Source organism: Mobula hypostoma, chromosome 19 (genome assembly GCF_963921235.1).
Source record: "Mobula hypostoma chromosome 19, sMobHyp1.1, whole genome shotgun sequence".
Lineage (NCBI taxonomy): Eukaryota > Metazoa > Chordata > Chondrichthyes > Myliobatiformes > Myliobatidae > Mobula > Mobula hypostoma.
In genome coordinates, this window is record NC_086115.1 from 53,627,121 (window position 1) to 53,642,272 (window position 15,152).

Sequence of the window (15,152 nt, forward strand, 5' to 3'; positions counted from 1 at the left end):
CAAGTGTCTCACTCAAAGCCAACTGCTGACTTGATGTCAAGGGCAATCACGCTCAGCACACCTGTAAGATTTGGCTCTATAATCTATGTTTGGACCAAGGCTGTGATGAGGTCCTGGCAACCCCAAACCGGGCATTCATACATAAGCCTTTAATAAGTAAAAGCCACTCTCTCAGTGGCATTGTTTAGAAGGCACTGCTTCCACCTCCTTGCTGATGATTCACTGAGGACAGGTGAACCGGACATCCACAGACAATGGACCAGTCCGCAGGGTACTGACCGCTTGCTGGTATGGAAACCCCAATGCACAGGATCGGAAGAGGCTGCAGAGGGCTGTAAACTCAGCCGGATCCATCATGGGCACGAGCTTCTTCACCACCTGGGACAACTTCTCAGATACAAGAACCTGAAAACCCACACTCAACATTTTAGGAACGGTTTCTTTTCCTCTGCCATTAGATTTCTGAATAGCCTATGAACCCATGAATTCTACCTTGCTAAATCGCTTTTGCAATATTTCTGTTTTAAATTTATTTTCCATTGATTGTGATACAGCACAGAATAGGCCCTTCCAAACCTTCGAGCCGTGCCGTCCGGCAGCCCCCGATTTAACCCGAGCCTAACCATGGGACAATTGACAATGACCGATGAACCTACTAACCGGTACGCTTTTGGAATGTGGGAGGAAACCAGAGTACCCAGAGGAAACCCACACAGTCACAGGGAGAACATACAAATTCCTTACAGGCACCAGCAGGAATTTATTATTGCAAATCATAGTAACTTTTTTGTCTTGCACTGTATGAAGTTACAGAACAACACATTTCACAATATGTTCGTGATAATAATCCTGCTTCTGATTCTGAAACTCTACTGTAATAACTTTGCAAAAGGGACAGGTCTTTAGTATTCAACTTTAACTCCACTCTTCACATCGGCAAACATGTTCTATCTTTAATATTTCAAGTTCTATTCAAATGTCTTTGCTCACAGAAGCTACTTGAACTACTGGTATTGGTGCTTTCTCTGTAACTTCCGCCATTTCCAATGGGATTCTCCATAAATTCTGCCATCTCCAATGGGATCCCACCTCCAAGCACATCATTCCCTCCTCCCCCAACTTTCTGCTTTCTGCAGGGATCACTCCCCACGCGACTCCCTTGTCTATTCTACTGATCTCCTTCCTGGTACTTATCCTTGCAAGTGGAACAAGTGCTACACCTGCCCTGACACCTCCTCCCTCACTACCATTCAGAGCTCCAAACAGTCCTCCCAGGTGAGGCGACACTTCACCTGCGAGTCTGTTGGGGTCATTTACTGTATCTGGTGCTCCCAGTGTGGTTTCCTATATATAGGTGAGACCCAATGTAGATAGGGGGACTGCTTCGCCAAGCACCTATGCTCTGTCCACCAGAAAAAGCGGGATCTCCAGATGGCCACCCAGTTCAATTCTACTTCCCATTCTCTTTTTTTTTGTAATTTATTTTTTATTGAAGTTCACCATCAAACAAACATTTCCATAAGATGTATTTCAGATATTGTACATATATATCATATAATCATATTTGCCACAAATCTCCACATAATATTTATCTGAAGTATACACCAATAAAAAAGAGAGGAAAGAAAGAACAATCAACTACTTCCCATTCTTATTCCAACATGTCAGTCCGTGCCCCCCTCTACCACCACGATGAGGCCACAATCAGGCTGGAGAGGCAACACCTTATATTCCATATGGGTAGCCTCCTATCTAATGATGTAAATATTGATTTTTCTAACTTCAGATAATTGCCCACCACCCCCAATCCAAAATAGCTGATCCCTGAGTGGGTTCAACCATGAGTTGCTCTAAAAATCCATCTTGTAGACATTCTAGAAAATCCCTCTCTTGGAATCCTGCACCAGCTTGATTTTCCCAATCCACCCGCATATTGAAATCCCCCATGACTATCGTAACATTGCCCTTTTGGCAAGCATTTTCTATCTCCTGTTGTAACTTGTAGACCACATCCTTACCGCTGTTTGGGGGTCTGTATACAACTCCCATCAGAGTCTTTTCACCCTTGCACTTCCTTTGCTCTATCCACAATGCTTCAACACCCTCTGATCCTACGTCACTTATTTCTAATTATTTAATTTCATTTTTTTTTACCAACAGAGCCACATCACCCCTTCTGCCTACCTGGCTGTCCTTTTGATACAATGTGTATCCTTGGACATTCAGGTCCCAGCTATAATCTTCTTTCAGCCATGATTCAGTGATGCCTACAACATCATACTTGCCAATATGTAACTGTGCTACAATTTCATCGACGTTTTACTGTATACTGCATGCAGATATAACACCTTTAGTCCTGTATTCACCTTTTTCGATCTTATCTGCCTTTTATGTTACAACTCATTCTGTTTGCTTTAATTTTACCCTTTCATCAGTTTCTCTCTGCTAGGAGTCTCACTCCACATTGCCTCTGTTTGTAAACCAACCACCTCATCTTTGGCACTATCACTTCGGTTCCCATCCCCCTGTCAAATATCTCAGCCAACCTGCCCACAAGGATGTTGGACCCCATCAGGTTCAGGTGTAACCTGTTCCTTTTGTACAGGTCATACCTTCCCCAGAAGAGATCCCAATGATCCATAAATCTGAACCCCTGCCCCCAGCGCCAGTTCCTCAGCCATGCAGTCACCTGCCAAATCATCCTATTCCTACCCTCACTGGTACGTGGCACAGGCAGCAATCCAGAGATTACTATCCTGGAGGTCCTGTTCCTCAGTTTTCTACCTAGTACCCTAAAGTGTCTCTTCGGGACCTCCTCACCTAGTCTACCTTTGTCTTTGGTGTCAATATGCACCAAGGCTCTGGCTGCTCACCTCACCCCTGAGAATGCCCTGGACACAATCCGAGACATCCCTGATCCTGGCAACGTACTATCTGGGTGTCTCTATCGCACCCACAGAACATCGCCTCTGTCCCTCTGACTAAGGAATCTTCTCTCAGTACTGTCCTCTTCACCTCTCTGCTTTTCTGAGCCACAGCGCCAGACTCAATCACTGTGCCAGAGACCCAGTCACTGTGGCTCCTCCCTGGTAGGCCGTCCCACTCAATAGTATCTGAAGTTACATACTAATTATTGAGGGGAAAGGCCACAGGCATACTCTGCACTGGCTGTGCATTTCCCTTCGTTCGACTGACAGTCACCCAGTTACTGTCTCCTGCAACCTAGGGGTGACTACATCCCTGTAGTTCCTATCTCTCGCCTCCTCATTCTCCCGTATGAGTCGAAGGTCATCGAGCTGCAGTTCCTTAATGCATTCTCTCAGGAGCTGCAACTCTCACCTAATGCAGATGTGTTTATCTGAAGACTGGATGCGTCCCAGATCTCTCACATCCCACACACAGAACAAAACACTGCCCCCAGAGCCATTCTCACTAATCTACTGTGCCCTAACAGATGAGGAACGAACAAATAAGGACAGAGAGAGGGTCACTGACAAGACAGTGTACCTCCCCCAAACCTGATCTCGCCTAAGCCTGATGAGCCAAGCCACTCTAAAGTCTGGTACACTCCAAATGAATGGCTCTTCCGCTTGCACATGAATGATTCTTATTGGCCCTTTCTAATGAACCCCTCTTGCTGATTGGTCGCTCCTCAACTCAGAAAAACCGTTGCGAAACTCTGCCTTCAAAATCTCGATCGCCGCCCTGATTAAAAAGTAGCTCTTTTCACGTACCCCTGGAGTGGATTGTCCAACTGTGGTCGCAATGTATTTTTTTTTTACCACACATCCTGCCTCTTAATTGGCATTAGCTATCATCATTGCACAACTTATTGTAAATTGATAACCACACTTTTCAGAGGGAGGATCAAACCAGGGTTAATATCATTGGCATGTGCCGCGAAAGCTTCATCGCAGCCTTTCATGCATTCTTCCCATTGGTGGACTAACACATGATAGCTGCATGTAAAGACAAGGAGCAATGACCACAAGTACAATTGTGAAGTTCAATGTCATCTTTTACAACAGCAAACAGATTTAAACTGCAACTAGGCGTTTCCTCCCTCCAACAGGAGCACAACCTTGCCGCAGTTTGGGGGCTTGCGTGCCTCAGTGACCTGGAGACCTGTGTTGGCTGGAGTCAGGGCTTTATGCTTTGGCTCTTGGTGGAATCACCCATGTCAAACAGGTCAAAGGGTAGAGGCCAGACAAAGGGTGGTCCACTGGTCCTCCAAATCTGGGGGTTCAGCTCAAGGCTAACAGCCCTGACTGTTAAAACAAAATTGCAACAGGAACAGCAATGAAGAATCCTTCTGTATCTGAGTGCGATGGTGTTCCTGAGTCTCCATGGCTGACAGTAGTGAAAACCGAGAGGAAGCTACTGAGACAGAGAAGGAAGCCCTGAACACTGCCAGAGATGGAGGACTTTCATTGCTGCCCAAATGCCAGCGGTGTAACGGGCAGTAGGTACTGTACATACTTATTTCATGCTTTGTACCAGCACAATTTAAGTGAAATAAGCAATTTGAGGTTAATGATAGCAATTTACATTCAGTCAAAGCCTGCAGTTTAACATTATTAATACAATGTGTAAGTAGGTCACAAAGATGTTTTATTGTAGTCAGAGTAAAATCAATTATTCCTTGCATTATGTTAGGTTGCATGCACTGAATTAATATCTGAAATATGAGTAAGCATGATAATCACTGCAAAAGAACAGATTTGCACTGGGAAAGTGGCAAGCCATACAAAACTCTGGGTGAGCAAATGAAGCTCAAGCAAGCACATACTTCGGTAGAATACTATTTAACACTACCTCTGGAGGTTCCTGATTTGGACATGAAGAGGTAACTCCATCTGCTTCAGCAGCCTTTGGCTAAAAATATGAATCACAGTATAAATGCTAGATTTTGACCAACCAAACCTCCTGCAGCACTGGATCATCAAAGATTTTGTTTCGTAACTGTAAAACTCCCTAAGTTGAAAATAACCTCAATCGGCCCTTGGGTGAGAGAGCAAAGATTTAAAAGGGGCCGGAAGAGCAACTCCTCCACACAGAGAGTGGTAAGCATATGAAATGAGATTCCAGAAGAGGTGGTTGGGACAGATACTACAGTATCATTTAATTAGCACTTGGATAGCTTTCTGGAGGAGTGTGGCTTACAGGGATATGGGCCAAATGCAGGAAACTGGGACCCAATGGTTCGCATGGACTTGATGGGCAGAAGGGCCTATATCCCATGCTGTATTGCTCTACAACTTATATCAAATCACAGCAAAATAACTGAGATGTTAGACAAACTTATTAGCTTTTATTTGTTTTTAAATTAAATTTGTTAAGTCACACCAATGAGATTCTTTACCCATGATGTTACTGTCACAAAAGTGACCAATGCTTTTGTAGCTTTTCACCTCAGAAACATATATTACAAAACGCACAGCTTATTAGCAAATCAGAGAGTTGTGTGCATGTATGCAGTGCTGTGCAAAGTGCACTTACGAGTTCTTATAAGTTGCAGTGACAAACTAGATCAAAATATTAGTTTCTCTGTGGGTGCTGAGTGCGGGTGAAGTGGCTAGCAAATGCTTTTTTGGGAACTTAGTGAACAAGTTATCTCAAACTGTGTGTCTTGTGTATTACAGGTATTAAACCATTTTAAGCAGCCGGAAGCATTTTTCAAATGTTGACAGTAAAGCAGTTTACCCAGAAGTGAAAAATCCCCTATCGGCATTACAGTCAGATGACGTTTCCAACACCAACACATTGGAAAATTCTTCCTTGATTTCTTATTATGATATAAAACATTGAAATGTTCATGAAGACAAATAAATCTTTCCACTTTCTCTAACAAGTTTCAATGTGCTACATCCCCACGTTTAACCCTATTAAATACTCACAACAAAAAAACAATTAGACTACTGTCATAATTAATCATTTTGACTACTCTGTAACATATTGGTTACATAGTTTGAAATAATAAACCAAGTAATGTGAAGGCAACATTCATAGTAACCATAACATAACATTAACTCATGCCAAAACCAATTTACAGGATATATAATATAATGACCCAGAATTCTCCAACTGTCTTGAACACTATTTACAAAGTAACTGTGCATCCCACTAACAGTATACATTGTGTGGATAAATGATCAGTCAACTCCCCCATTATCTGTGCATTAGTACAAGATTTCCTTTTACTGACAGTCACATTTTACCTCAGCTTTTCAATATATATTTTGAAACATATTTTACTATTGTTCCTTTGGAAAAGCTTAAATATTTCATGGTATATATAAAATGCAATTTCAACTTTAAGTCAGAAAGTCTTCATAGAAATAAAAGGATTCCAAAATCTGTGTAATTAAAATCACATATCTGACAAAACACTTAAAGTTTATAATTGAATATAAACTATATTTCCTACCTGGCATCAAAAATGCTTGGTCACTGGAAATCTTTTGAAATCACTTATTGATCACTAAATATTATATGTCATGCATTCGGTATACAGGTTACCAGAGACTCACCTGGTCACCCATTGAGCTGCTTTCATTTCCCATTGTGACTCAACTTCAACGCCAGAGAGGAAACAGGACAGAGAGAAGAAAGTGAACTGAAAAAAAATAAAATATGTATTCACATGACAAGTAAATGTAAATGAATGGGTGTGGTATGTTAAAAGTACAAATCAATAGCCTGGGACGTCCAAAGAAAGGAAATAAAAGAGCAAATAGCACATACTAAGTGAAGAATTTCTAAGTTTTCACATTGTCTTATTCAGGACAGGTGAAAAAAGACAGTTGGGAAGTAATTATTTATGAAACAGAAAGATTCTATGATTGGAACAGTATTATGTGGAGAAAAACACATTAAACAGTGATATCTTGAAATTCCATAATCAGAATGTCTTGCCATTTTAATTACATCATAACTGAAAGCAGGTGTGGCCTCCGGAGTTAAATCGCAATACAAAAGAAATCCTTTTATTACTCTTACTAAACTTTACATTTAATTTAAAGTTCCAACCTCTTAGCAGCCTATTAAGCTTATTTCTCAATTTCATTCGAGTTTGGATGTAATTTGATACAGTATACAATTAATGACATGGGTTAGCACAAATGAGACAGCTGGGTGTATCCACCTGTAGTGATGACAACTCCCTCTAACAATATAATTGTTTTTATTTTAACATGCAGAATAGATCAGTTAATTTGGAGTAGTAGGACAAACAGAGAACAATCAAATTACTAGAAGAGAATTAGTGATACTGGATGAGGTTATGAGTAACTTTTTTATAGATTGAAGAATATTTCCCTGTTTTATCCTTTAGTTTGTTTTAATATTTTACCCATACTAGAGTCTTTTATCATTCTCTAGGGACTCCTCATAGCACAGTGGTTAATCTGGCAGCATGGAAGCATAGTGGTTAGCACAATGCTTTATAGTACCAGCAACCTGAGTTCAATTCCCACCACTGCCGGTAAGGAATTTGTATGTTCTCCTTAAATGTAAAGTTAAGTAAGACTAATAAAGGGATATCTTTTGTATTGCAATTGAACTCCAGAATCCACACCCACTTTCAGTTATGATGTAATTAAAATGGCAAAACATTCTGATTATTGCGAAGGGCCGGAATACAGTGAAATACGGGGAAACCTGGGAGGTAAACTTGAAGCAATCTGCAACAGAATTGTGACTTGGGAGAAGGTTTTTTTTCCAGTAAGACAATGACCCCAAGCATAAAGTCAAAGCTACATAAGAATGGCTTAAAATCAATAAAGCTGATGCCCTGGAATGGCCAAGTCAAGTCCAGACCTCAATCCAATTGGAATTTGAGGCTGGACTTGAAAAGGGCTGTTCACTCACGATCCCCATGCAATCTGACAGAATGGGGAAAAATTGTAGTGTCCAGATGTGCAAAGCTGATAGAGACCTATCCACACAGATGCAAGGCTCCAATTGCTGACTTGAAGGGGGTGAGTAATTATGTAATCAATTATTTTGTGTTTAATAATTGTAATAAATTTAGACCCATTTGTAGAAACTTGTTTTCACTTTGACACAAAAGAGTCTTTTTCTGTTGATCAGTGTCAAAAAAAGCCAAATTAAATCCACTGTGATTCAATGTTGTAAAACAATAAAACATGAAAACTTCTAAGGGGTGTGAGTACTTTCATAGGCACTGTATAGCACAGTACTATATTTGTGAACATGGTGCAAAAAGCATATTTGTGAACTTGATGGAGCAAAGGAAGTTGGGAATGGTGAGGGTGGAGCGCCGCGGAAAGTGTGGGACAGGTGGCAGAGAAGGAGTGCCAGGGTCGGGGATTAGCGCGAGTAGAGACACATCCAGTCCTGAGACACCAGGCAAGGTCATTTGATTGCAAACAATTAGTTTATTGATCATTACAGAATGTCTCTTTGTTGTTTCCCACTTCCTGCCCTCTGCCCACTCTCAGTCCATAGCAGAGGCCCATATCAATATCAGGTTTATTCGCATCCATGTATCATGTTTTTTTTGCGACAACTGTACAGTTCAATACATAAAATTACTACAGGACTGTGCAAAAGTCCAAGACACCTTTGCTATATAAATGTGCCTAAATCTTCTGCACAGTACTTTATACTTTATACTTTATTGTCGCCAAACAATTGATACTAGAACGTACAATCATCACAGCAATATTGGATTCTGTGCTTCCCGCTCCCTGGATTACAAATATTAAAAATATTAAAAATAGTAAAATCTAGTAAATATTAAAAATTTGAATACAAATCATAAATAGAAAATAGAAAAATGGAAAGTAAGGTAGTGCAAAAGAACCGAGAGGCAGGTCCGGATATTTGGAGGGTACGGCCCAGATCCGGGTCAGGATCCGTTCAACAGTCTTATCACGGTTGGAAAGAAGCTGTTCCCAAATCTGACCTATGAGTCTTCAAGCTCCTGAGCCTTCTCCCAGAGGGAAGAGGGACGAAAAGTGTGTTGGCTGGGTGGGTCGTGTCCTTGATTATCCTGGCAGCACTGCTCCGACAGCGTACGGTGTAAAGTGAGTCCAAGGACGGAAGATTGGTTTGTGTGATGTGCTGCGCTGTGTTCACGATCTTCTGCAGCTTCTTTCCATCTTGGACAAGACAACTTCCATACCAGGTTGTGATGCACCCTAGCATAATGCTTTCTATGGTGCATCTATAAAAATTAGTGAGGGTTTTAGGGGAGAGGCCAAATTTCTTTAGTTTTCTCAGGAAGTAAAGAGGCTGGTGGGCCTTCTTGGCAGTGAACTCTGCTTGGTTGGACCAAGTCAGGTCATTTGTGATATTGACCTCGAGGAACTTAAAGCTTTTGACCTGTTCCACTTGCGCACCAGTGATGTAAATTGGGTCATGCCGTCCACTACTCCTTCTGAAGTCAACAACCAATTCCTTCATCTTGCTGACGTTGAGGGATAGGTTATTGTCTTCGCACCATGCCACCAAGTTCTTAATTTCCTCTCTGTACTCAAACTCATCAATGTCATCAATAACATCAGTACTGTATGTTATTGTTTTTGTCTTTCTTGCCATTTTGAAATGATAGTATTAATTGTGAAATCTATGAAAATTAGTTTTAAATACTTATTAATCTGCATGTTACTACTTCTAGCTTTTCGCCATCAATAGTGCAAGAAACGTGCATCAATCTCATCGGTCCTAAGAAAAGAACACAATAAATTTACAAAACAAGGTATTTTTGAGGGGTGAGAGGGTTCTGGGGGATGTAACAAGTGAAAAATCTTGCTTTCATGTACTCCTTCCAACCTCAAACCTATCTTTAAGCACTTCACATGCACAGTTGTATTTTGAAATTCATCTATGCTAATATAAATAAACTTTGAAAATCTCATTTCATTTAATTTTCATAAAGGTGATTAAAATTGCAGATGGGGACTTTTTGTTTTACAGAAGTTATAAAAAGGACTTCCAGAAAGCATTTGATGAAGTCAATTGTTGTTTATTTAATATTTCAGTGATATTTGAATAATATTGTAAATGGTGTTTGATTAAGCATTCTTTTATTGTTTACATAATTCATTACAGGTTCTGTGCAAAAGTACGTGAACGCCATACGTTATTACACCGCCATGCCATATGTGAATGCTTCACTAAAAGTAAAAGTGAAGTGTACATGGTCTCCTGGACTCCAGTGTTCTTCTTTTGATTAATTTATGTTTTGGAATTACAAAACAGAATGTCAATGACTGAGATGCAAATGAAAGCAAATTATTGATCTATCTGAAAATTGGCTTAGCAGTAGAAAACACAGGACAGGAATAATATGCAGGATATGACATGGCACATAATGATGATGATGCAGGGTTGGCCAATGGCATCCTACTTTATCCTATTGTGACGAGAGTACACATAGATTAAGATGTTAGCTGTCCTGTGCTGGCACCAGTGGGATCAGCAGTTGGTCTGCCACCTGTCTTCAAGAGAAAGAGAGATAAGGAAAACAATGGAGCAGCATTTGGAGATGTTAATGAAGGGACGGAAGGAGAGCTGTCAAAATCAGCTCCCCTTTGAACCCTGAACTGTTTGAAGGGATGGACAGGCGATACCCTAGCAGGGGGATAAAAAGGGACAGGTTCGCTAAGGCAGGACACACACGACACCACGAGGTAACGAGACCCTGGAAGCGGTGCGCCTCCCACAAGTCGGTGGGAGTCTTTGGAGGGCTGGTCGCGGGACCAAGCCAGAGACGCACAGGGTGGAAAGATACAATCGGCGGGAACCTGGTGCGTGTCCGCCCTTGCCAGGGTGCCGGGTTCACCGCTGAGGAAAGATCATATCTGGAAATGGAGGGGTCACAGTCGGTGACCTCAGAAGACATCACAAAGGGCTCGCCAGAAAGCTGACTGCAAAGAATATCGAAGGTCTGTGTGGAAGCCGTTTGAATATTCATTCGTTTTTTGCTCTCTCTCTCCTTCCCCCCACTGTCCATCGCCATGGCAGTGATTACTGTGAACTGAACTGAACTCAATTGAACTGAACTTTGTGTCACTTTGAAACTGGTCATTTACCCCTAGACGACGATAGAGCTTGATTGATCCTGTTATCCTAATTCTGTGTACATGTGTGTTTATCATTGCTGAACTGTTGCATTTATTATCCTTTTGATTAGAGTACTGTGTTGCTTGTTTCTTTAATAAAACTTTCTTAGTTCCAGTAATCCAGACTCCAACTGAGTGATCCATTTCTGCTGGTTTGGCAACCCAGTTACGGGGTACGTAACACGATTTATCCAATTTAATAAAAACAGAATGCCACATTACCATGTTCATGTTTTGCATGCAGATAGTCAGCATAATACACAGTGCAGTTAGAACCATTAAAGTGCAAAGATAAAGCAAATTAACGAAACTGTGCCAAGTATATTTTAATGAGGCAAGTGTTATCAACTGACTTTACAAAGGTTAGAAAGGATACCTTCTACTTGGTGAGAATCCAGGAGGTGGAAATCCAAAATACTGGGAGATCCATGGACAAAAATCACCAAAACATCTTTGACAGCTGCTGAAAATAACCACAAAGGCTAATTAAATCACAACATTTGTGTCTAGAGAGCTTGGCATCTAAGTGGATAGAATCTACATGTAACTATAAAAGCCCTGGCTAAAGTGCAACCAGGATGAGGTGAGTAGATCTTGATGTATCGTTAACCATATGTTGGGCATACAAGGAGTCCAAAATAGATTGAAAAGAATGATACCTTTAACACCAAAGTTACCTTTGAAGGAGAAATTGTATAAATGAAGGTTGAAATCCCTGGAATTTAGAGGCTGATGTGTACTTTGAGTTTGAATCACATCGATTATGATCTCACCGAATGCCAAAGGTAGCTTGGGATGCCAAGCATACTTTTTTACATATATAGTTCTTCTGTTTTCATTTAGTCTTTCAACACAGTAAAATCCTTTTCTTGCTCAATCACTTGTAAATCTTTTTAACTCATTACTTTCTCAGGATGTGGGTGGTGGTACTAGTGAAGCTAACATTAATTGCCTATCCCTAACCACCTTTGAGATGTTGGTAAAACAACATCTTGAACTGCTGTAGTTCGACTGGAGAATGTATTCCCATATCCTCTTGGGTTGATAATTCCAGGAATTAGATCCAGCCATGATAAATAAATACCAATATATTCCCAAGTCATGGTGATGTGTAACAAAAAGTGGAAGGTGCAGATGGTAGTATTCCTACTGCCATTGTCCTACTTGATAATAGAATTTATAGGTTTGGAAGTAATCTAGCTGAGTACTGAATTTTTCCCTAGGTGCCCTGATGGCTGCAGTCCAGTCCATCATGGGTAAAGCTGCCCTCCCCACCATTGAGCACATCTACATGGAGTGTTGCCATAAAAAAGCAGCATCCATCATCAGGGACTCCTAACATCCAGGCCATGGTCTCTTCTCTCTGCTGCAATTAGCATGAGGTACAGGAGCCTTAGGTCCCACACCATCAGGTTCAGGAACAGTTGTTATCCTTCAATCATCAAACTACTGAACCTGTGCACAATTTCACTTGCCCCATCACTGAACTGATTCCACAAAGTATGGACTCTCTTTCCAGGACTATACAACTCGTGTTCTCAATAGTATTTATTACCTATTTATTTATTATAATCTTTTTTTCTGCATTTTCACAGTTTGTCTTTTGCACGTTGGTTGTTTGTCTGTATTTATTTGTGTATAGTTTCTCGCTGATTCTATTGTGGATATTCACAGGGTGAAGCACAAGAAAATGAATCTCAGGGTGGTCTGTGGTGACATACACATACTTTGAATTCTTCTGTCCCGTCACTGCTCAGGATGAACTGCAACACAAGCCCTTGCACCTTCCTCCACAGCCTCCTTGTAAACCAACAGTCCACAAAGAGGTGAGCAACCATCTCATACCACTACAGTTATCCCATGGGCAGCGTGCAGTGGAACTGATGGTCTAGGCATGCAGGAAGGACCTATCTGGGAGAGCCCCTCTCACCACCAGTCAGGCAAGACATTGGTGAGATCTGCCAATGAGGTTTGGGCAGTCTGCTGAGAGAACCACCCCACTATGTCCTTTGTATGTTGCAAAAAGGATTTGGGGTACCAGGAGGTGACTTACTCAGCACAGAACAGCCAGCCATTGACCTGTACTATAACTACAGTATTCATATGACAGATGAGCTTAGACCCTGGTCAGTGGTTGCTACCAGGATGTTGACATTCGAAATTCAATGATAGTAACATCATTGGATGTTTTATGTGAGTGCCAAGACTCCTTCTTGTTAGCAATGGTCATTGTCTGGCACTTCTATTGTCCAAACATTGCTTTCCATTTATCAGCACATGCCTATGAGGTGTCTACGTCTTGCTGCATGCAGAAATATACTGTTTCATTTACGGAGGAATTAAATGGAATTGACCATTGTTCATTAACCTCCAACCCCTCCCATTTCTAATCTTGAAATGGATAGAAGGCCATTGATAAAGGAGATGAAGATAGCTGAGCCCAGTTCAAACCGCAGTAACATACTTGGGCTGGGAGACTATCCTGCAACAGCAGAACTGTCACACCTCGAACTGGCCACCGGGGGAGGCAGAGATGACAAGGCCAACCCCTTCCTGCTCACCAGCTTATTAGGCTAATTATGAATTATTATCAGCTGTGCCTTGTATAGTTGATTGTCCCCTGTTTCTTTGCTTAGTCTTTGAATGATCTTTTGTCAGTGAAGTATGGTCTTTGTCTGTAGGAATCTCTAGTTTCTGAAACTCTAGTTAATGTATTTTTGGATTTTGACTTTGCATGTGAGTTTTTTTTGGACCCTCTGCCTGTACCTTGCCTGCTAAGGAATCCACTAAAGCCTTTTTGGATTTTCTCCTCTAATGATGTGTGACTTCTCTCTGTATTGGTTTCACCACTATTCAGTGTGAGGGACGTTAAAACTGAAGTTACCTTATCAGTTGTGACAAGAACAATTTTTCTTTGCCATAGACGTGCCTCTGACCATTGGCATATTTTCATTTGGTGCCTGTTGATTTTAATTTTACCAGGCCTCTTTGATGAAGCACTTGGTCAAACCTTACTGACACAGGCGCTCTTTATCACTTCAGCTCTGAAATTCAGTTCTTCATTCGATACTTGGAAAAAGACCTACAGATACCTTCTGTTACTTTACTGATAATTGGGATTATGTTTGTTATCCCAACTAGGTAGATTTGGTTTTTAAGAACTTGCTTTTTAAACACAGGCTCACCTGGGCAAGTGCCAAGTAAACAACAATGTCATAATTGTACTGAGACAATTTTGCTAGGCTATAGCTAGCTTGAGGATGCAACTCTTCAATGTTGGAAGTTGGATACTATATCCCATAGCCTTTTCAGTATCCAGCACTGTCATCCATTTCTAGCTCCAATTATGGTGGGAATCATAGGAATACGATATAGGAGCAGACTTAGGCCGTCTGGCCCATCGAGTCTGCTCTGCCATTTCATCATGGCTGATCCATTTCCCTCTCAGCCCCAATATCCTGTCTTCTCCCTGTATCCCTTCATGCCCTGACCAATCAAGAATCTATCAACCTCTGCTTTAAATATACCCAGTGACTTGGCCTCCACAGTCACTTGTGGCAATGAATTCCACAGAATCATCACACTCTGGAGAAATTCCTCCTCATCTATGTTCTAACTGGATGTCCCTCGATTAGACTCTCCCATCATAGAAAGCATCCTCTCCATGTTCACTCTATCGAGGCCTTTCAACATTCGATAGGTTGCAATGAGATTCCCTTCATTATTCTGAATTCCAGTGATGGTGTGAAGCTCAGGAATAATCAGAGATGGATCATGGACTCAGCATTTCTGCTGGAGCATGGATGGAAATGCTTCAGGCTTGATTAAACACTCATATGCTAAGCCCCAACATCATTGAAAATGAGGATGTACTTGGAGCACCCCTTCTCCCGTTAACTGTTTAATTTTCCGCAACCATTAAGATCATTTCTGTTCTGTTAATTATTGAGCTCTGTCTATTGCATGTTGCTTTGCACATATGCAATGTTGCAACTTCACCTCATTTCTTAGGTATGTCTGGTGCCCTTCCCTCACGCCTTTCCACAGTCCTCACTTAAACCA

At 41.3% G+C, this 15,152-nt stretch overlaps 1 protein-coding gene across 13 annotated transcripts in view; it reads right to left on the bottom strand.

Annotated features, from left to right (window-relative positions):
- The window catches only part of LOC134359048 (uncharacterized), a 279,403-nt gene that overhangs the window by 236,834 nt on the left and 27,417 nt on the right, over nucleotides 1-15,152 (bottom strand). For 11 of the 13 annotated variants that reach the window (XM_063071898.1, XM_063071901.1, XM_063071900.1 and 8 more), the window contains exons 2-4: nucleotides 11,467-11,553; nucleotides 6,531-6,616; nucleotides 4,816-4,875 (exon numbers count right to left, since the gene is read on the bottom strand). In XM_063071898.1, coding sequence (XP_062927968.1) covers nucleotides 4,816-4,875; nucleotides 6,531-6,563 — 93 coding nt within the window. In that variant the 5' untranslated portion in view covers nucleotides 6,564-6,616; nucleotides 11,467-11,553. The remainder of the gene's footprint in view (nucleotides 1-4,815; nucleotides 4,876-6,530; nucleotides 6,617-11,466; nucleotides 11,554-15,152) is intronic. The other 2 variants (XM_063071894.1, XM_063071897.1) reach the window with 2 other exon arrangements.